Genomic DNA, 22,412 nt, shown 5'->3' on the forward strand with positions numbered 1-22,412 from the left:
TAAATCAAACAGACCCTTCATTAGTATCATCAGTAACACCTGTGAAGGAAGTCGAAAGACACCCGGAAGTAGAACAAAATGGCGTATATGCATAGAGCCTATAGGCTGGTAACTCACGATATGAGTTCGAGCAGAGCCCAGGGTTACAGCCTAAGCTGTAACCCTGGGCTCAATTGGCAATGGGTGAAAAATGGGGCACAAAATCGTGGGTGAAGTGACAATTCTGTGGGTCCTTGACATGAAAACAGTTTGAGAACCACTGATATTGCAATATCGGTTCCCAAACTTTTCGGGATCAGGCCATGGCCCACTTGCAGGCTGCGTACATGTTGTTCAGAGCATGTTTATTTGAATGATCATCAATCGATAATATTTCAGCTTGGATCAATGGAACAAACATACCGTAGTATACTTTTAAGTTCTTATTTATCCGTATCACAATGAAAACATTTTTTTCAAGGTTAGGGAAAAAATGCAATGTCATTTTATTTGCAAGATCTCTTTATTGCGACCGTCAGGTCGCACTTACTACCAAAACCTCCACCGGCTGTCTGTCTGTCTGTCTATCCGTCTGTCTGTCCGTCACACGTCACAATTTTGCCCTGCTCATATCTCCGCAACCGTTGCCCCGATCCATGCCAAATTTTGCACACATATTCCTTGCCTGCCAAACCACAACCTCCACCCATCAATTCTCACATGGCCCTCTTCTAGCGCCACCATGAGGCTGATTCTTGAAAAACACATTTTTGGACACTGCTCCTACAATTTTTGCCCTAAAATCACGCAAATCGGTACACAGTATGTCGACACTCATCTCATCAACATGGATATGTCAAATTTAGCGCCACCTTCAGGCCGATGTTTTAAAACACATTTTTGTTCACTGCTCCTACAAATTTTGCCCTAAAATCACGCAAATCGGTACACACTTGCTCTACACTGATGTCATCAACATGGATCTGTCCTATTTAGCGCCACCTTCAGGCCGATTTTTAAAACACATTTTTGGACACTACTCCTACATATTTTGCCCTAAAATCACGCAAATCGCTACACAGCATGTCTATACTCATATAATAAAAATGGCTCTGTCCCATATAGCGCCACCATCAGGCCGATTTTTCAAACACATTTTTGGACACTGCTCCTACAGATTTTGCCCTAAAATCACGCAAATTGGTACACAGTATGGCTACACTCATCTCATCAACATGTATCTGTCCCATATAGCGCCACCATCAGGCCGATTTTTACAAACACATTTTTGAACACTTCTCCTACACATTTAAAAAAAAATCACACTGTGACCTCACGGTCGCTTATCTCCCGATTAGGGAGTCTTACTGGTATTAAATAACATTATCATTAAACACCTTAGTGGCTTGCCAAGGTTTGCCAGGTTGGAAACCACTTGTCTTGTCATATCAATATGTTGTGCATCATCTTATATATACATTCCTTCAAAAGCCGCATCCCACTTCCAAACCCATTCACGCCCCCTTTACATCGACTTCAACTCATAGGTAGTCGTCTAGGTCTCTAGGACGTAAGGAACAACCCTTTGCCGTCCGCTCATTCGCTAGAGAGCAAGAGAGAGAGAGAGTCTCAGGTTACAAGAGGGAAGGGGGCGCTGCACAGGGGGAGAGAGAGAGAGAGATAGAGAGAGAGAGAGAGACTCAATCGCTAGCCGAGAGCCTGTATCTTACAAGAAGTTCGCGGCCCTTCGGGCCACTCACCTCTAGAGTTCACAGCAAGAGTGAGTGAGTGAGTGAGTGAGTGAGTGAGTGAGTGAGTGAGTGAGTGAGTGAGTGAGTGAGTGAGTGAGTCAGTCAGTCAGTCAGTCAGTCAGTCAGTCAGTCAGTCAGTCAGTCAGTCAGTCAGTCAGTCAGTCAGTCAGTCAGTCAGTCAGTCAGTCAGTCAGTCAGTCAGTCAGTCAGTCAGTCAGTCAGTCAGTCAGTCAGTCAGTCTGTCTGTCTGTCTGTCTGTCTGTCTGTGTGTGTGTGTGTTGCTAAAATGAAAACATTGAAATAATGAAAATAAAACATTGGCAGGCCTATTACAGTAACAATAATAACACAATTAGGCCAAAACTTTTTTTTTTTCAAAAAGATTTTTTTTTTTTTTTTTTTTTTTTAACTTTTTTTTTTAATTTTTCTTTTTTTTTTAAAGCGGGCGTGGACTCTAGATGTGAGCGGCCCTAAGGGCCGCGAACCTCTAGTATCCCAGATACCATAAGATCTGGGCACCAGGGGCTCCTTGATCAGGACTCAGGAAAAAAAAATCAAGAGGAATTTGTCGCCTCTGCATGCAGCAAAACACACATAATCACATCATTGCAGATAAGGTCATGTAGTCTGTCTCGTAAACCAATCCAGAAATCCTGCCATACGTATGCAAAGTAGCACGACAAAATCGAGCCATGAACATAGCAGACCTACAGTACAAGAAGCGATGCATTAATTGTGACTCAGCCATGTACAGCACTTAATCCAGCTCCACCCCATCCATCACATACACAAACAACATGTGTGTGCATGTGTATGAGCGTGCAATGTGCACACATACTGTACATACGCATATTGTAGCCTATATTTTATGTGCACGTCATTTCATTCACACGTGTGTGTGCGTGTGTGCATGCATGCATGTCTTGAGCATTCATCATGATCCCTGAGGGCAGAGCTTGTTCATTTACAGATGTAGGGTATGTGTTAACCCATTTAGGCCTGAACACATTATGACGCAATATTTTATGCTTTAAATATAAAAAAATAGCAGATATACAAGCTCACAGCGCGGCACCGAGTGCCGCGCTGCGAGCTTGTAGATCTGCTATTTTTTGAAAAAGTCGTGAAAATGTGTGCAAATCTTTGAATATGTGTATTTTCAAAGCGAACGTTTGTAACTCATATTTTGCTTCTGGGTGGTCCCTGGAACTAAATATTTTGAGATGGGGGTCCGTGGCCAAATAAATATAATTTTGGGGGTCCTTCACGTGAAAAGGTTTGAGAGCCACTGACATAGTAGTCTCTCAAGAACAGACTAACTGAGCTCCAGTTAAATGAAAAGGAACTTTTCTTTGACGATGGCTGGCCAGATTGTTGACATACAAACATCGTTTTTTTCAAAAAATCTCAGAAGGATTCAAAAGACACTTATGTAATCGGGTCACGGTTTTTCAAAAATAGCAGATCTACAAGCTCACAGCGCGGCACCGATATCTGCTATTTTTCAATAGTTAAAGCATAAAATATTGCGTCATAATGTGTTCAGGCCTAAATGGGTGTTAAATAGACGTCACGCTGCCTGAGGGATCAAGCCATCTCACGTCTCCTCCCATTGCCTTTCAGCTCGTTCTGAATAGAACACCCTTCACATGAAGCGTGGCCGTGCGGCCTTGCGAGGGTGCTGCTGCAGAACAATACAAAAGACACAATGCTACCGCATCATCCAACCCTGGCTATAAATAGCCCGGATAGATAGATGAGGGCGATTCGGTGAACATATGCCTTTGATTTTCGAGGATCTGAGGATTGGAGAGAGATTGAGGCACCCCGCACCCCTCCCCTCTACGGTCTCCTCCGCACCCCCCCCCCCCCCCCCCCCCCACACACACACACACACACACACACACACATCGTATTGTTCATCTCTTATTCAGAGATACAAGCTCAGTGGCCATGTGGTTAAAGGCCCACTTCACCTCTGGGACAACTAGATCTTATTTTAATTTTATTGTTGTTTGGGACACGATCAACACAATCCTGAGTTATGCATTTTGCATCATATGATGCTTCATGCTGCATCATTTGATACAAAATGCATCACTAGTCATGCTGAATGAAATACTAAAATATCTCAAAACACAGATTTAACAAAAAATAACTCAGGATTGTGTTGATCGTGTCCCAAACAACAATACTGGTTGTCCCAGAGGTGAAGTGGGCCTTTAAGTGGCCGCACTGAGTTTGGGAGGTCGGGATTCGATTCCGAATATGATTCAGTTCGAATATGACGCTAATCTTTCTAAAATAACATGTACACACCCGCATAATTATGCAGTTTCTGAAATAACATACACAAATCTGCATAGCCTCGCTGTCCGGCAAAACCAGTTAGTCCATTTTTCAGGTTTTGGATTTTTTTTCTTTCTTTTTTTTTCATAAATCAGTGCTATTGAACACCCTTTACGTCTCTGTGTGTTTGTATAAAAAAATCCTGAAAAATTAACAATTTGGAGTTGGCTGATTTCTCCCCGACGGCAGAGATATGATGCTAGCTAAAAGAACATACACACCTGCATGATTTGGACAATTTGGATGACACTCTAATCTACGCCCTTCCTTTCTCCCCTCCCTCATCCTGCTCCTCCCACCCCGCCCACCCACCTCTTTCCCCTAATTATACCAACATCACAGCCACTGCCATCTCAGTATCACTTGTTTCTCCCTAAACTGGTGTGTATCAACTTCACGCAGGCTGTTGTCTGCTGCGTTTGGCTTGCAGCCTTGCACTGAATTTGTGGCCTTATCAGGGTTTCTGCAAGTTAGATGTAAGACTTACTAAGACTTTAATGCCGCTCAGAATTAAATGTAACCACTTGAACCCTATCATCCCTATTCTTGGGGGGGACAGTCCCCGAAAATAGCTGATCTGTAAGCTCATAATGGGATGTAGTGTGGAAATTATTAATTAACAAAAATGACATAACTGTTGTTTGTGGATTGTAGGGGTTTAAGTGCTTAAGATGATGTTGAAGCACACATACAACTCTTTTTATTAAGGTCTTATTATATTTACATACCCTATTTATGTTACAACTTCAGCATAGGCCGTTATGTCTTAGTAATTAAACAACAGGACAGATTTAGTTACACGGTCGCCAATGTTCCAGGAAACCGGGACCGTAAAAGCACTAACTTCACAATCGTTTTACTTTATGAAATGATGTAACAGGTGCATGCAGTGCTTTTGTTATAGAGGGTGTAGGTGTTTCTTTTCTGCCTGTGCTTACATGAGAAGGAGAACCAAACTGCTAGTGCCTGGTGCATGGACATGACTAATAAACCTGCATCTGAATCCATACTAAAGCTTTTCAAATGAAAGAGAAAAGCAAACAGAAAAAAACGGCTGAATTGCAAGCTGCAATGTTTTTCCACGGCTTCAGATATGCAAGCAACGGCTGTTTGTATTTCTCACACCAGTGATTTCTCCTTCCCTTGGGAAATGATTTATCTAACCTTTGTGCTGATAGCGACAGTAAAACCTAAAAACGACTGTTAAGTTCGGCGTCCCTGGCAGGCTGCAGCTCTTTTATCTGTTAAAAGACAATAGCCTGATGTTAGTCTAGTCGTGTAGATTCCATACGTTGCATTGGATTTCATGGGTCAGAGGCATCTCTATCACGGTTGTCTGGGAGGCAGACACTTGTGTTAGCAGTGCATATCGCCGCTGTCGGGCTGAAACCTTGTATTCAACTTTGCATTCTTTAGGTTTGTTTTGTAAATTAATGCCCTACTTCGTCGTACAAGAGGGTAATACAAAAGTAGCGAAAATAGCCAATCTACAAGCTCAAAACAGGTCGGATTGCAACATGTTCTGAGCTTGTAGATCTGCTATTTCCAATAAATAGTGAAAGTGGTTAAAAGTGTGTGGGTTTTGCAAAGATTTAACTAATTAAAAGTATTAACTACATTGGATCCATTGTAATAACACTTATTGTGTCCGCCAGTCCGAAGACATGGCAGAGACAAGTTTTGTACGCTGTCCGTCTGTCCATCTGTCTGCGGACAGCTAATCTCCAGCACCGCTGTCCTGATGGCAGCGAAACTATGCACGCACACTCCCTAGAGGAAGGTAGAGGCCAAGGATTTTTTCCTTCACACCTGCCTTTTATTGCGCCACCAGGAGGCCAACTTCTGTCATATAAATCATAATATTACTCCTTCAGATTTTGAACAAAAATCACACAAATCAGTACACACACAGCATCTCTATTGCCATGTGATCAAAACGGATCCGTCAGATATTTCATATTCCATCCTGATTGGCTAACATTGGCTTCCAAAGTTTGCAGGATTGATCCGTTTTGAACAAAATGCCTCAAATCATAATTTTCTAGCTGTAAAGGTGGTTGCACACTGCTGCGTTTTTCGTTGCGAAATGCGTTTTTCAGGGCAAGGAGAGAGAGAGAGATAGAGAGAGCAAGGGACCGAGTGGTGCGCGAAACGGGCGGCAGTGTGCAAACGTGACTGACCTAACGTGAGGTTGATTTTGTATTTGCGGGCTCCGAAATTCACTCCGATATTCGGCCCGAAAAACGCAGCAGTGTGCAACCAGCTTAACTGTAACATTTCCTCCCACACCAGCAACAACATTATATGTGGCATGCAAAACAAAGCCTAATGTACCATGATAGACTGAACATAAACCATTAAGTTTAGATAAATACAGGCTGTGAGGTTATCACATGGATCTCCAGCTTACTCCATATCTCTTAACTGGGATAAAACGCAGGATATTGAGGTGAGATTGACCAGGGAAATGTGTGGAAAAGGACTCTGACCCCAGAGGCTGTGATTTGCAACTTCAAAGCGCGGTTCATTCATACACGCAGAGGGAGGATGCAGAGCTCTGTGTGCGGCTGCCCGTGCATGTGGTGCACGCCGTGCTTGTCATCATCATCAGCAGTTCTCATGGCTGATTTGTTTGTAGTCACAAGCTCACAGGGGCGTCACAAGGGGGGAAAGTGGGACTGAGCTACTAGGGCCCAAGGTGGAGGGCCCTTAATTATTTTATACTTTAGCTATGGAAAAATAGCAGATATACAAGCTCACAGTGGGACACAGAGTGCTGCGATGCAAGCTTGTAGATCTGCTATTTTTGAAAAGTCGTGAAAATTTGTGCACATTTTTGAATACCGGTATATGTATTTTTTAACCGAACATTTGTAACTCAAATTTTGCTTCTGGGGAGTCCCTGGAACTAGATATTTTGAGATGGGAGTCCGTGGCCAAATACATGTCATTTTGGGGGTCCTTGACATGAAACAGGTTGGAGCTCCACTAACATAGAAACATTTGAAATATTCAAAGGCTTTATTCAAAGACTTTTCATGATTTTTCAAAAATAGCAGATCTACAAGCTCGCAGTGCGGCGCCGTGAGCTTATATATCTGTTATTTTTCAATAGTTAAAGCACAAAATGTGAGTGAATCCTTGTACCCAGGACCCGGAATTTGGTGCGACACCCCTGCAAGCTCAGAGCAAAAAGGGTCACACATCTACAATATGGTCACAATGCAGTCAGTCATGAACAAACGCACACACACTCACAGTCAGATCATTCCCTTCAGCATGAACCCATCAAATCAACACAAGTACAATACCCACCCAGACTATCAACAAACTATTCGACTATGAGAATGAAACAAACAACCAGAATTTCGTAATCACTTTCTCCTGCATGTACACTGCGTTCCTAAGAGAGATATCCAATCTTTTGGCGATCACGTGGTTCTCCTTACCGTGTACTGTTCACAAAGTCCTCCAGATAACAACATTATTTCTTAAAGCAGTGGTGTTCCCAACCTTCTCTGGATCACAGAAGTTAAGTGGTCAGATGGGTGGGCCACATGCATTTTCGGGCATGTTGTTTTAATGATAAATCAATCGATTGTGTTACAGCTTGGATCGGATAAATATACTTTAAGTTCCTACAGTATGTATTACAATTAGGTTTCATTGTCTCCACCAGCCGAAAGGCATGGGGAGACTATGTTTTCCCCTCCGTCCGTCCGTGTGTGCGTCCGTCCATCCAGTTTGTTACCAGCTAATCTCCGGTGCCATTGGCCTGGTCGCTGCCAAACTGTGCACACACAATCCCTGGATGCCAATTCAGAACCTCTGCCCCACATTTTTCACATGGGCCTGTTCTAGCGCCACCAGGAGGCCAATTTGTGCAAAACTACCTTTTGGCCAGTAAAGATTTTGTCCAAAAATCACACAAATTGGTAGACAGTATCTCTATAGTCATGTGATCGACATGGGTCTGTCCGATTTTCCATGATATTCCATCCTGATTGACTAAAACTGGCTTTCAAAGTTTGCAGGATTGGTCCGTTTTGAATAAAATGCCTGAAATCATGAACGCAGTGTGCGATTTTGGTGAAATTGTGCATGCACATTCCCAATAGGCAGAGAAATAAATGCCACTTAAAAAAATCAGATCAGCCTCATGGTGGCGCTATAACAGGCCGATTCGTGTTTTTACCTATAATTCCACTGATCAGTGTACAACTTTGTATGTGCACTCCCTAGAGGCGAAGGAAACACCTTTGTCCTGCATTTTTCAAATCTGCCTTTTATAGCGCCACCAGGAGGCCGACTTATGTAATGTAAAACACATTTTTTCCTATTATTCCTTGAGATTTTATAGTCATGTGATCAAGACGGATCTTTCCAATATTTCATATTCCATCCTAATTGGCTAACATTGGCTTCCAAAGTTTGCACAATTGGTCCATTTTGAACAAAATGACTTAAATCATGAACACAGCTTGTGATTATAGAGAAATTCTGCATGCACATTCCCACTAGGTCAAGGAACAAATGAGACTCCTATCACATTGGCCTGTTATAGCGCCACCAGCAGGTTGACTTTTGGCAAACACATTTTTGGAACAAAACGCCTCAAATCATGCATGCAGCGCAACATTGCCGTTAAAGGCCAAAGAAGACATGGCACCCTTTTCACATTTAGCGCCACCAGGACTTACCTAACCTGGTGGAGACCTGTGCTCGGAAGAGCACTGCTTCTAGTTACCCATCATTTCCCTCTATACCAGCTAAGGCTAGGGCTCCACCAAAATGACGGCGTCGTGCCGGCGTCGGACGCCGTCAAAAAATGAACCGGGGCGAATTTGAGCGTCCGACGCGGACGTTGACGTCGGCAGTGGAGCACCCTTCATTGATTAAAACGGGAGCGTTCCCAGCGTTGACGTTGACGCGACGCTCGACGCGCCCGGTGGAGCCGGGGGGTTACCTGCAGAAACACCTTGCCCTCCTGCTCTATTTGGCGTTTGTCACCGATTTTTTTGGTGTCCCCAAAACATCCCTGTCTACCAAAAAAAACAGTGAACACTTCATGACATCAAAGTACAGCGTGTTCCTGCAGGCAAACACCACCACATGACTTTCACTCCGCTACATTTCAAATAAAAAGTACTTGTGCTTTTGACTACACTTCTAGGAAGGGACTCTTTGGACGCAAACTTACACAAATATATTATGTGTAAACAACTTATGCCTCATTTCAAATATCATCAAAGTCATTTTAATTAATTATTTTTTCTCAAATTACCAGGAGGGGCGATAATATTCTAAATTTCAATACAGCAATGCATTGATATTAAAAACTAGTAAATGTAAATGTACTACTTCGTAATTTGTACTTTTGAATACTAAAGCAATGATGTAATCAATGTAATGGGTCGTGGGACCCACAGGTGGTCATTCAAATGTCATTATGTATCAACAGTGAAAACATCAAAAAGGACATTAATTTAAACAAATAGTGGCAAATAGCTACTTGTATGTAGTTAATAAAGGACAGAAGAATGGATTTACAAGACAATCTCAATCATCTCATCAATAATGCCAGAACGCACAGCTGTGGAGACCACCACATGCACCTCAGCTGTTGCAGTGAAATGACTGATAGCAGGAAGGATAGAGTTGTATGCATCCTGGGGATGCAGTGATGCTTATTTTAATACCTTTATTTAAAAGTATGCATCAGGGACGCAGGATGTAAGGCTAGTAGCATCACTGCTAAAGTATATATTATGTCCAGCACTGGCAAAGAACAACTTTTATCGAATGTGGATAACACTATATATGGAGATAGTCCAGTCCATCATGTCATATGGGACTACTGTCATAGAAAGTAGCCATTGTTAGGCCGGATTCAATGGCTGTCTAAACATGGAGATGTGGATAACACTATATATGGAGATAGTCTAGTCCAATATGTCATATGGGACTACCGTCATAGACAGTAGCCATTGTTAATCCGGAGTCAATGGCTGACTGTCTGTACAGGAAGTGATGTCACATGACATACTTTTTATGCCCATATATGAGTCCTAACATGGAGATGTGGATAACACTATATATGGAGATAGTCTAGTCCAATTGGTTAGTCCAAGGTTGCATGTCACCCTGAGGTCGCATTCCACCCTCAGGTGTCTTACTAGTATCGATGACTGCTCAGTCTGTCCTCATGATGAAGAAAATCTTCTTTTAAAAACATCACGCACTCATGTCATGGGGTGGTGATGATGATTATGTATTCAAATAACTCAGACCTACTTTAACACAATGCAAAAGAGATGAGCTGTTTAAATACAATAATTGCCCAACCACGTGGACGGAGGATGTAGCCAGGCTGAGCGGCACAAAGGCAAACAAGCTGGTGTGTGTAACTCCAACATGCTGAACCACGTCCTAAATTGTGCATTTATGTGGCTGCTTTACAATGTGCATTACGGTCATCCAATCTCACACCGATGGCAGAGGATCCAAGCCACCGACATGCAGTGGTGTAGTGCATTTACTGAACTTAAGTATACTTTTGAGTTATTAACTCATTGAGTGCCAATCCCGAACTAGTTCGGCTTTATTAGCGTATCGCAGAGTGCCGATCCCGAACTAGTTCGGCTTTAAAAAAAAAAAAAAAAAAAATTTTTTGAGAAAAAAAAATTTTGAGAAAAAAATTGAGAAAAAAAAATTTTGAGAAAAAAAAATTGAGAAAAAAAAATTGAGAAAAAAAAATTTTGAGAAAAAAAAATTTTGAGAAAAAAAATTTTTGAGAAAAAAATTTTTTGAGAAAAAAAAATTTGAGAAAAAAAAATTTGAGATAAAAAATTTTTGAGAAAAAAAAAATTTGAGAAAAAAAAATTTGAGAAAAAAAATTTTGAGAAAAAAAAAATTTGAGAAAAAAAAAATTGAGAAAAAAAAATTGAGAAAAAAAGAAAAGGTATGACACCAGCCGCAAGTCTGTACGACAAACGGTTCATGAGTTATAGAGGCACTTCCTGTTTGGTGAAGGGCACTTCCTGTTAAAGAGGGGGCGAGGCTTAATCAATTACAGCTCATCCCTATTGGTCGGAAAAAGACCAAAGTTGTGTGAGCATTTTACATTTTAAATGACGTTGCTAGGCAAAAGTATGGCAGAGTTATGTGGCGCCAAAGTTTCTGGTTTTTTTTCGGAGTCCCCCATTCAAAGTCAATGGAGTTTTTGGGCGTTGTTTTTTGCGAATTACATCGCAATCGTAAAGCGGATCGGAAAGAAAAGTAATAGCACACCATTCCCGGCCGAGCCGCACATTTTGATGTATATATTGCGGGGGTGGCGTAAATCGTGCGGCAGTTATTACGTGCCGAAGTTTCCCCCATTCTAAGTCAATGGGGTTTTTTGGCGTCGTTTTTTGCGAATTACGTCGCAATGGTAACGCGGATCGGAAAGAAAAGTAATAGCACACCATTCCCGGCCGAGCCGCACGTTTTGATGTATATATTGCGGCGGTGGCGTAAATTGTGCGGCAGTTATTACGTGCAGAAATTCGTGGCGAAAGACTTAATTAATTAAGTATGGCGGATTACAATAAGTGTTTTGCTATTGCATAGCAGGCACACTTAATAATGGCCATTATCTCAAGAATGCCTGAACGGATTTCCAATCGGATTTTTTTGTTTGAAAGCTGTGAACAAACTGCACAAATCCACTCCAATGCAATCCAGGATTGCATTGGATTTTTTAGAGCTCATTCTTCTCTGTTTTTTTCCCATGCATGAGGTGTGCAAGGTTTAATCGTGGCTAAATTGCAGAAAATAGATCTTCTAAAATGCTTGGTAGCCAATAGCTAACTTCAAGCTAACTTCATCCTCTTCCTGTACATGCACAAAGGAAAGTGTTCAGGCAAGTCATGGCTGCAGGGCTTCTGCATATACCAGCATATCTCTATGGGATTTTCTATGGCCACTGGGCGCCCTCTAGTGGTGAACGGGGTGGCACTCAAAGAGTTAAGTGTGCCTGCCATGCAATGGCAAAACACTTATTGTACTCCCCCATACTTAAGTAAGTAACGTTCTTGCAAATTTGGTGCGCTAATAACTGCCGCACAATTTACGCCACCGCCGCAATATATACATCAAAACGTGCGGCTCGGCCGGGAATGGTGTGCTATTACTTTTCTAAGAGAAAAGTTGTATCGTTTAATTGATATTAATTTATTAGTGAATTAATTTTACCCATTGACTTATAATGGGAATCGCAAAAACTCACATTCAATATTTTTTTTCTCGCAAACCATAGGGGCTACAGTTTCAAAACTTGGAGAGGAGATTTATAATGATATCAAGGATTAAATAAAAAATTATTTCGTCAGTTGGCCTCATGGTGGCGCTATAACAGTCCACTTTACCAAAATTCCTTTTTCCCTGGATTCCTTGGGTCATGACGCATCTCCTCATATAGGCCACGCCCATTTGCGTCAGGATAGATTTTCCGCCATTTTGAATTTTCTTCAAAACACACTTTTTTCTCCTTTTCCTACATATTTTCTCCAAATGTCACAAAAATCGATACACACGATCTATGGACTCATGCCATAAACATATTCAAACGATATTTTGATAGTCCATACCGTTCTTCCGTAACAGGGTTCCAAAGTTAGCGGGAGGAGCCCGTTTTGTAAGAAGTAGCCATAAATCACAAACGAAACATCCAATCAACACCAAATTTTAACCACAAGTGGGGGGCGCTATACTGAACATATACCCAAAAGCATTTCCACTTCGACCCATAGGGGGCACCACAAACGTGCAAAACGTAACCGTTTCATGCCAAAACGTGTTTTTCAGGGGGAACGACCCTCTCCAAACAAAACACAAACGATCTCGGGAGCGACGGGACAACGTAATCGCCTTGCGGAACTTGTGGGAGGAGCCTATTTCTTAAAAACAAGAAACCATATCCTTACTTCAGGAACGCAGGATCCGACTGGCACCAAATGCTAATGCTAACACATGCTAATGCTAACACATGCTAATGCTAACAAATATGCTAATGTTAACACATACAAGGTTGCACACACTTAGCGAGCTGCAGGCACACTTAAAATTTCTTAGAAATTTTCTTTTCTAGTTAATAATGATCCCACAAATTTGGTGCGCTAATAACTGCCGCACAATTTACGCCACCGCCGCAATATATACATCAAAACGTGCGGCTCGGCCGGGAATGGTGTGCTATTACTTTTCTAAGAGAAAAGTTGTATCGTTTAATTGATATTAATTTATTAGTGAATTAATTTTACCCATTGACTTATAATGGGAATCGCAAAAACTCACATTCAATATTTTCTTTCTCGCAAACCATAGGGGCTACAGTTTCAAAACTTGGAGAGGAGATTTATAATGATATCAAGGATTAAAGAAAAAATAATTTCGTCAGTTGGCCTCATGGTGGCGCTATAACAGTCTACTTTACCTTTCGGCCTGTAACTCTTGAACCGTGGGTCGGAAAATTAAAACCCCTTTTCCCTGGATTCCTTGGGTCATGACGCATCTCCTCATATAGGCCACGCCCATTTGCATCAGGATAGATTTTCCGCCATTTTGAATTTTCTTCAAAACACACTTTTTGCTCCTTTTCCTACATATTTTCTCCAAATGTCACAAAAATCGATACACACGATCTATGGACTCATGTGATAAACAAATTTAAACGATATTTTGATAGTCCATACCGTTCTTCCGTAACAGGGTTCCAAAGTTAGCGGGAGGAGCCCGTTTTGTAAGAAGTAGCCATAAATCACAAACGAAACATCCAGTCAACACCAAATTTTAACCACAAGTGGGGGGCGCTATACTGAACATATACCCAAAAGCATTTCCACTTCGACCCATAGGGGGCACCACAAACGCGCAAAACGTAACCGCTAATGCTAATGCTAACAAATGCTAATGCTAACAAATGCTAATGCTAACACATGCTAATGCTAACAAATGCTAATGCTAACAAATATGCTAATGTTAACACATACAAGGTTGCACACACTTAGCGAGCTGCAGGCACACTTAAAATTTCTTAGAAATTTTCTTTTCTAGTTTGTACTTTACTTAGGTACTTCCAATACATTTACTTCTACTCCACAACATCTTGGATCCAAATATTGTACAATGTATTTATGAGCTTGTAGATCAAACATTTTGTACTTTACTTTTGATATTTAAGCACATTTTAATGCCAACACTTTCATACTTTTTTCTCAAGTACATTTTGTATTGATACTTTGACTTAAGTAAAATATGTACGTTTTCCACCACTGCCGACCTGCTCGGCGAGAACAGTTAGGGGTTCAGTGTCTTGGTCGAGGACACTTCGACGCTAGCCCAAGGGGAGCTGATTGAACCTTCGGTATCCCCAAGCAGCCGCTCAACGACCTGAGCCACAGAAAGGGTCCTCTGACTGTTCCATCAATAATTGAGTTGATGCTGAGGTTGTTGAAGGAATGGTGGACGGATGCCACACTCTAGAGAGCCAGGAGCCGTTCTAACCGTAGATATAAATACCTAGATTCATTCGCCGCTGCAGTTCATTGGAGCGACCTGTAAAAAAGGAGGGCGGAAGTGCGGAAGGCATGCTGGCCAATCACAGTGCTTCTTTTCCGGGACTTATCAGAATCTAGGGTGCGTTCGAATAAACAAACAAACAGAGGGCACACCGGTGCTCTTAGTTCCTATATGCTTAATTCCCGCCCCCACCTGCCTCTGATTGGCCTACCTAGGTCATGCTGGGCCTACCGAACGTCCCCTTCAGTGACGCACACGGAAGCGATATGGACGCCCCAGAGCCAAGGAGGCGTCTACCTTTTTATGTCTATGGTCTGACTCCTAACTGCTCACACCCAGGGAGGTCTACTCCCCCTGGGTGGGAGGAGGCCGGGAAGGCCTCCACTCCTTAGAGCAGGGGTCTTCAACGTTTTCAGGCCAAGGACCCCTTAGCTGAGAGAGAGTTGAAGCAGGGAGCCCCTCTACATATTGTATAAATGTGTGATGCAGATTTTCATTGATTTCATAAATAGATTCATAGACTTTTTTTTTCAGGTGTGTCATCAGTCTAAGTTGGATTTGTGTTTTTAGTTAACTTGACCTTTCACTCTGATACTTACTTGGTCTGCTCTTTTTTTACCACTACACAAAACCTATTAGACGAAAATAGCAGATCTACAAGCTCTCAACGCCTCGCAAGCGCGAGGCGTTGAGAACTTGTAGATCTGCTATTTTTGGCTAAAGTTCTCCTCAGAATAGGGATGCGAGGGTTCAAGTTGTTAATTTAAAAGAATGATCCTATCACAAAGATTTGGCAGCCCTCCTGTAGTAACTCTGAGGACCCCTAGGGGTCCCGGAGTGGACCCCCTGTTGAAGACTTAGAGCTATTCCAGCTTTTAGCCACCGTGGCATCCCTATTCTGGGCATGTCATTAATATGTGAACATTCAGCAAAAATCACTAGCTCACGATGCACTGTGAGCTTATGTAGATCAGCTACTTTCATCATTTGATGTACAACAAGTATAAAAGAAATTAAGAATCCACTTCACCCATTTTCAACCAATCTTCCTATAACTGGTCCTCAATGTTCAATGTAACATACCATTTATGTCTAGTCACTCTGTGTCTCAGAGGAGGGCTGTGGACAGTTCGGAAACCTCCCTGCCAGTGACATCATCGGTAGGCATGTTTGGTAAAAGACTTCAAACTTCCTATTAATGCAAGAACAATGGCCTCTACTTCAGCATGCCAACTTTCCAGAAAGAGAAAGGATGTAGTCTCTATTAGCTTGGAATCCCCATCGATGATGTCATTGGTTGCCAAACAGCCCACCAATGAGACGCAGAATGAGCAGACAGATATTGTGCCATCTAATAATGATCAGTTGAGAAGGACCGATCATATGAGGATATGGTTGAAAATGCATGACATACTTCTTTTTGCGACCGCCAGGTCGCAAGTTACTATGAAAAGCTCCACCGGCTGTCTGTCCTGTCTGTACTTTTGCCCTACTCTTATCTCTGGCACCGTCGCCCCTATTGATGCCAAACTTTGCACACACACACACACCCTGGATGTCAACTCACAGCCTCTACCCCTCATTTCTCACACCCTCTTCTAGCGCCACCATGAGGCCGATCTTTGGACACTGCTCCTACAGATTTTGGCCTAAAATCATGCAAAGCGGTACACAGTATCTCTAAAGTAATGTCATCAACATTGATCTATCCCATTTCCCATATTCCCTCCTGATTGGCTACGATTGCCTTATAAAGTTTGTGTATGTCTTATCTCCCGATTTAGGGAGTCTTACTGGTTTATTTAAGCTGATATCTCAAGACTAGTTGTGTTCATAATACACTCCCAAGAACAATGCTTCCGGGGGTGCAGGATGGAGCAGCAACAGTTCACATTCAGTGATCAACACACTTTTTAAGGTTTTTCAATTCGATTTAAAAGAACACATGTATTATGCCAAAGCAGTTTCCTTATTATGTCAAACTCATACTACGGGACTGGCATTGAAATTTAGATCAGTGGTTCTCACAAGTGGGGTCCAGGGACCGTCAGCAGACCTTGAGGAGGGGGCTCCAAATGGACCCTACAGGTCTGTAATCACGTTGTTACTGTCCATGCCTAACAGAAACAAACTTTACAGTATTACCCGTATTGCTTCCAAGATCATTGGACTTCCCACACCCACACTGTCTGATATGAACGATAAGGCCATTACACGCTTAGCACTCTCAATAACAAGTGACACTGACCATCCTCTGCATCGCCACTTTGACCTAATGCCATCTGGGCGAAGATACAGAACCTTGGCGTGGCACAAAGTTCGGTTTAAAAGGAGTTTTGTCCCCTCAGCCATTGCTGCACTTAACAATCTGCTAAACAATCGCCCCCGTCGCTAAGAGGGTCTTTTCTGTGTACAGTGGGGTACTGATGACTTGTCAATGTGATATGTTGTGTTGTCTTTTTGGTTATGTGTTGTTTCTTGTTTGAACAGACTGTGAAGAAAAATTTCCCTTTGGGGACAATAAAGATTATTATTATTAGTAACTCAGAGAGCAAACAAATGGAACAAAATGTACTTATTTGCACGCTCTCTGAGTTATGGGGGGGGGGGTCCTTGAAATAAATAAGAAAATAAGTTTGAGAATCACTGCTTTAGACTGCATTTACAGGGCCACCCTGATGGTGTTAATTATAAGTGTTGAGTCACATTGAGTCATGTTGTTTGGTCATTTCCTATTCAGGCCCCAGGGGACCGTTGAGGAATGGACACCACCACCACCCAGCCACATCCATCACATTCCTACTAACACACACACACACACACACACACACACACACACACACACACACACACACACACACACACACACACACACACATGTCATTACGTGCGCATCCCGCATCAAAAACTCATTCAAGTCGCCCAGGGACTCATTCATGTCATGGTCCTGGGGTCTCGGGGATGCGCCTCCTTTGGAGTCCATGTTAAAATAATTTACTTCTTCTACTTAAGTTGCTATATTAGTTTAGATAGTTTAATTAGTTTTTTAATGTATTGTGTAAGATAAACACTGTAAAGATTTATTATCAGTTAAACCTGGAACAGCTAAAAACTATTTTCACTAGTGGTTCTCAAAGTGGGGTCCTGGGTCCTTGAGGGAGTTCCAGGGGGTCCCCAGATAAATGATAGTTAGGAACCAAATAGAACTTTATGGGTCTGTAACTCGGTGAACAAATGGAACCAAATGGATCTCTTCTATTTGTACTCTAGTATTTTAACATTTAATATAAATTGGGGTCCCGTGATATAAATATAATTAAATGGGTGTCTGTAGCCTTACTAGCCTAGTGTATTTAGAAATCCTAGTTCTAAGTTCAAACATTAGCCAAATTGTAAAATAAATATAAGAAATAGGCAAACATTTTTGAAAATAGCCGATCTCGAAAACATTGTATTGAGGACTCATAAAACTTTTCTGGGACCCATTTGAATGACCACCTGTGGGTCCCGGGACCCATTACATTGAAAACCACATCACTGGTCACACCCCTTTCTTGATCCAAGGAGGGAACTCTCTCTCACACACACAGTCACACACACGATGACGACAGCTCAGAATCCTGCATCTTGTCATGCCCTCATCAGCAGACTCATTGAAAAAGCCTTCTGGACTTGGCAGGAGAATGGAAACAGCTATGGAAACAGCTATATACACAACACGTGCGCACACGTTCAAGCACACAGACTTCAACACCAGGTCACCAGAACATTTGATATAATGATCTAATGCTCATTGTTATTAGTGCAATTTTTGTCTATTCTGTTTGTGTCTCAGGAGGAGGGCTCTAGACTGTTCCGAAGTCTTTCCTACTACCAGTGACATCATCTGTCGGCAGGTTTGGTCATTTGAAACCTTTTTTGAGCAGTACTAAATGCTCCTACATCTGGCTTTGTCTGTTTTTGAGCGGTGGTCACAACGCTCCTATACGTGGCCGTGTGTGTGGGTCTGTCTGTCTGTCTGTCTGTCTGGCTGTTGTTCAGGCCAGGCCAGACCAGGCACACACACACACACACACGCGCGCGCGCACACACACACACACACACACACACACACACACACAGGGGGGAAGGGGGGGGGGGGGGGGGAACCACCGCTCAGTTCACACGGGTGTGATTTTTATGTATGTGCGACATTGTGCGTAGTAACGTACCTACTACCTATGTCCCATACTTTACTCATTGGCCAAGCTTCTCGGGGTGCTTAATGAAATTTACTAAAAGCACCACTCATTTCACACTGGGTGTGATTTTTATGTTTTATTATGGAAGAACAACATTGGCTTCTGTATTTCAACATGCTAAACTTCCGGGAATCCCCATCAATTGTTATTGGTAGGCATTCTAGGCAAGTTTCTGAACTGTCAACAGCAAACAAATGAGACACAAAGCGAGACTGGTGGCATCTTATAATGAGCATTAGTGAGAACCAATTATATCGGAGGGTGGGGTGGAAAGCCTGAAACTGTTACTTTTTGGGATTCAAATAAAAGAATAGCTAGAGTAGCATTCATTTATGAAAAATCACACCTAGTGTGAAGTGAGCGGTGCTATTTATGAGTTAATTTCATCATGCGTCCTGCAAGGCCAATCAATCACAGCGCGTCCTGCGAAGCTTGGCCAATGGGACCCTGGGCGTACAACAAACTTTGCGCCGTTTGTGCCAAGATGTAGGCCATCTCCACATCCAGGCCAGATGTAGGCCACACCAGATATAGGCCACGTTCCAGGAACACAGCTAAAAAAAATCACACCCAATGTGAAGTGAGCGGTGGTCATAACGTCTTCAGACTAGGATTTGAGTCTAGGATGTACAGGCTAAGCTACACACACACGTTTTACTATGGCAAAACGCTGAGGAAAAAGGCTACAGACACACACCCAGCCACTCTATGGAGCGGTTTACCACCGCTCAAAAACAAAGTATGGAGATGAGTGGTTTCTGCCCAACAATTAGGAAGATTAGGTTGATAATGGGCAAATGTAATTCTTTGAGAAAATTAGCCTCATAAAGGGTGACTCCTACTCCCAACACCTTTTGTGTTTACTATGACAGCCTGGGGCTGCTGCAGACCAACCTATAATAAACTATTTACACAAGGAACAAATCAAAGTCTGCAATATCAACACTTGTCAGTCATAGGTCATTATGTCAACCCAAGAGAAGGGAGAGAGGGTCTAACTTTCACACCAACAAAGGTTCTCAAAGAGGGGTCCAGTGCAGGCCCCCCCCCCCCCCCCCCCCCCCCCCCCAGGAGTCCTTAGGGGGCTTCCAGTCGGGGTCCCAAGCAAAATGAGTTGGAATCAGGTGAGATATGAATATAGCATCAGATATAATAAGCAGTGAAATCTGCTATTTAAAGAAATATCTTGAAAAAACGAATTCTATCTATATTTTTAAAATATTTTAATGGCACAAATCTTGTATGGGGGGTCCCTGCCTGGCACACAATGTTTTCAGATGATGATGATTCATTATTAATATTAGGAATAACCTCTTAAGATGTAGCAACTCATTTTCGAGCAGGGGGTCCAACAGACAATGCACAACATTTAACAACAAAACAAAATAATCCCAAGTCCCAACACAATGCAACCACATCAACCAAACAACAATAGGCGTACCATAATGTGACAAAACTATAAAACAAGCTGGGGGTGATGCAGGATCCGTGGCCAAATGCATATCAATTCGGGGGTCCTTGACATCATTCAAATGTTTGAGAACAACTGTAGCCTACTTGTTCACTGTTTATCTGTCATGTATTCCTACCGTCAATGTTCTCCCTGTCGCTGATGTGCTGGAGGTTGGAGCCGGTGTCCTCCCGGCTCAGCTCGCCCTCAGGGTAGGGCTCCAGCCGGGAGTGGTGGTTGTTCCTCCGGTGCTTGGGGCTGGACGACACGCAGCAGGAGGTGGTATTCCCCATGGTGGTGGTCCGTTCACTATAGTAGTAGTCTGTGTACCCTGATCCCTGCCTGGCTGGCTGAGTGGCTACGATCACAGCTGAAAAACGGGGTGGTAACGCGGATAGGCAAAGCGAGGAGGGTCGGACCATCAAATAACAGCCCCGGGTGTCGACATCCGTCTTCTCTACATTGATTACCCACACTGTCTCCTCCGGAACAGGGCTGAAACCGCTATAGAAGAGCCATTAAAAACAGTAGAATATACGCTATTTGGTAGGCTACTAACTAGGTAGAGGCTGATCAATCTGTAGAGCAGCTTACCTACTGCTACTCCGCCCCTGTGACAGTTCTACTGGCGAACACAGATCTAGCGTCCCTTTTCCTCTCTATCTCTAAACGCCTCGTTCGGGTTCTTCTCGCTTTGAACGCGACGGTGACTTTTCGTGCAAATCTCCCCTGAGCGCTACATTTTTGCAGAAACAGCGCTGCAGCTGTGCTGTCTGTTGTAGTTGTGTGTGTGTGTGTGTGTGTGTGTGTGTGTGTGTGTGTGTGTGCGGCGCGCGCGAGAGAGATGTGTGTGATCTGGGGTGTGTGTGTGTGTGTGTGTGTGTGTGTGTGTGAGATGTTGAGAAAGGTTCCGGTTCAAGTGGGTGGTAACAAACATTGTAATAAAAGCCCGCACGCTGTTGATGTTCAACTGCTAGACACACAGGGGAGGCTACTACTAGTCTAGAGTCATGCTAGAGTCAGTGGTTCTCCAGTAATTACTGAACTTTTTGCATGAGTTAAAAGGGTGTTTCTGTTTATCCTTGACCTTTACAGTACATTAGTTCAACTGTGCTGTCCTGTACCTTTTTCCTATGCAAACTTGAAACTTCTAGTTCGAATAAAGTATTCAATCTATCTATCAAACTGATAGATTCGATCGGTTATACATTTTTAATGATAAAACAATCGATTCATAATTAATTCATAATTAATTAATTAATCAATATTTTGGCGTATGTCGACCATTAGGCTATAAGCCTACGTGAGACATTTTTTTAAATGTATTTTTTGGGTGAAGATTAGGCCTACTGCGCACTGGGGACACGTGGGCACCAGAAAAGGTGGGCACCAGGATGCCTGGGCACTAGGAAGAGTGGGTGCTAGCCGGGACATGTGGGCAGGCACCTGGACGAGTGGGCAGTTTATAATAAAATAAAAGATTAATTAAAATATGGGCCTTGTGAAAATTACTATTAATAATGCACAGTGCCTTGTGAAAAGGCTAATCTATCTATAAATGCGACAAATCTCTGTCTGTTTGTTTGTTTGTTTGTTTGTTTGTAATCCGCGTATCTCGAGAACCGTTCGTCCCACCGGCTTCAGATTCGGCACGCGCATTCCCCGCCGCCGCGCGGAGTGCAGTGCCGGGCCTCGACCCGACCCGACTCGCGGTTTTCCGAAACCGGCGCGAAACGTTCGGAATCTCCTTATGCGGAGCTGATTGTTGACATCAGGCTGTTCCGGAGGAAATCGGCGCAAGCTCTGACTCATTGTGACATCACTTCATAAAAGGCTCTGACATCACGTACGCCACATGAGTCAACAAAAAATGGACGCATATAGACGTGTTCTGATGTTCATATATGGGCTTAAATGGACACAGGCAAACATATGGCCTGTGTCCATTTATGACAACAGGTATAATGGGGTTTGCATTAAAGGGGGAACCGGCACTGTGTCTGCAACACAGTCGGAGGCACAGACAGATACAGAGATCTCCATAATGGGGAATAAAGGGACACAGACAAACAGATATAGAGA

At 42.8% G+C, this 22,412-nt stretch overlaps 1 protein-coding gene across 2 annotated transcripts in view; it reads right to left on the minus strand.

The window, feature by feature from the left end:
• Positions 1-21,100, minus strand: part of LOC308307118 (cyclin-Y-like) — a 92,874-nt gene extending 71,774 nt beyond the window's left edge. For both annotated transcript variants that reach the window (XM_080752269.1, XM_080752268.1), the window contains exon 1: positions 20,470-21,100. In XM_080752269.1, coding sequence (XP_080608395.1) covers positions 20,470-20,752 — 283 coding nt within the window. In that variant the 5' untranslated portion in view covers positions 20,753-21,100. The remainder of the gene's footprint in view (positions 1-20,469) is intronic.
• Between the last annotated feature and the right edge of the window lie 1,312 nt (positions 21,101-22,412).

Source organism: Nannobrachium achirus (genome assembly GCF_963921795.1).
Source record: "Nannobrachium achirus genome assembly, chromosome: 21".
NCBI classification, from domain to species: Eukaryota; Metazoa; Chordata; class Actinopteri; order Myctophiformes; family Myctophidae; genus Nannobrachium; species Nannobrachium achirus.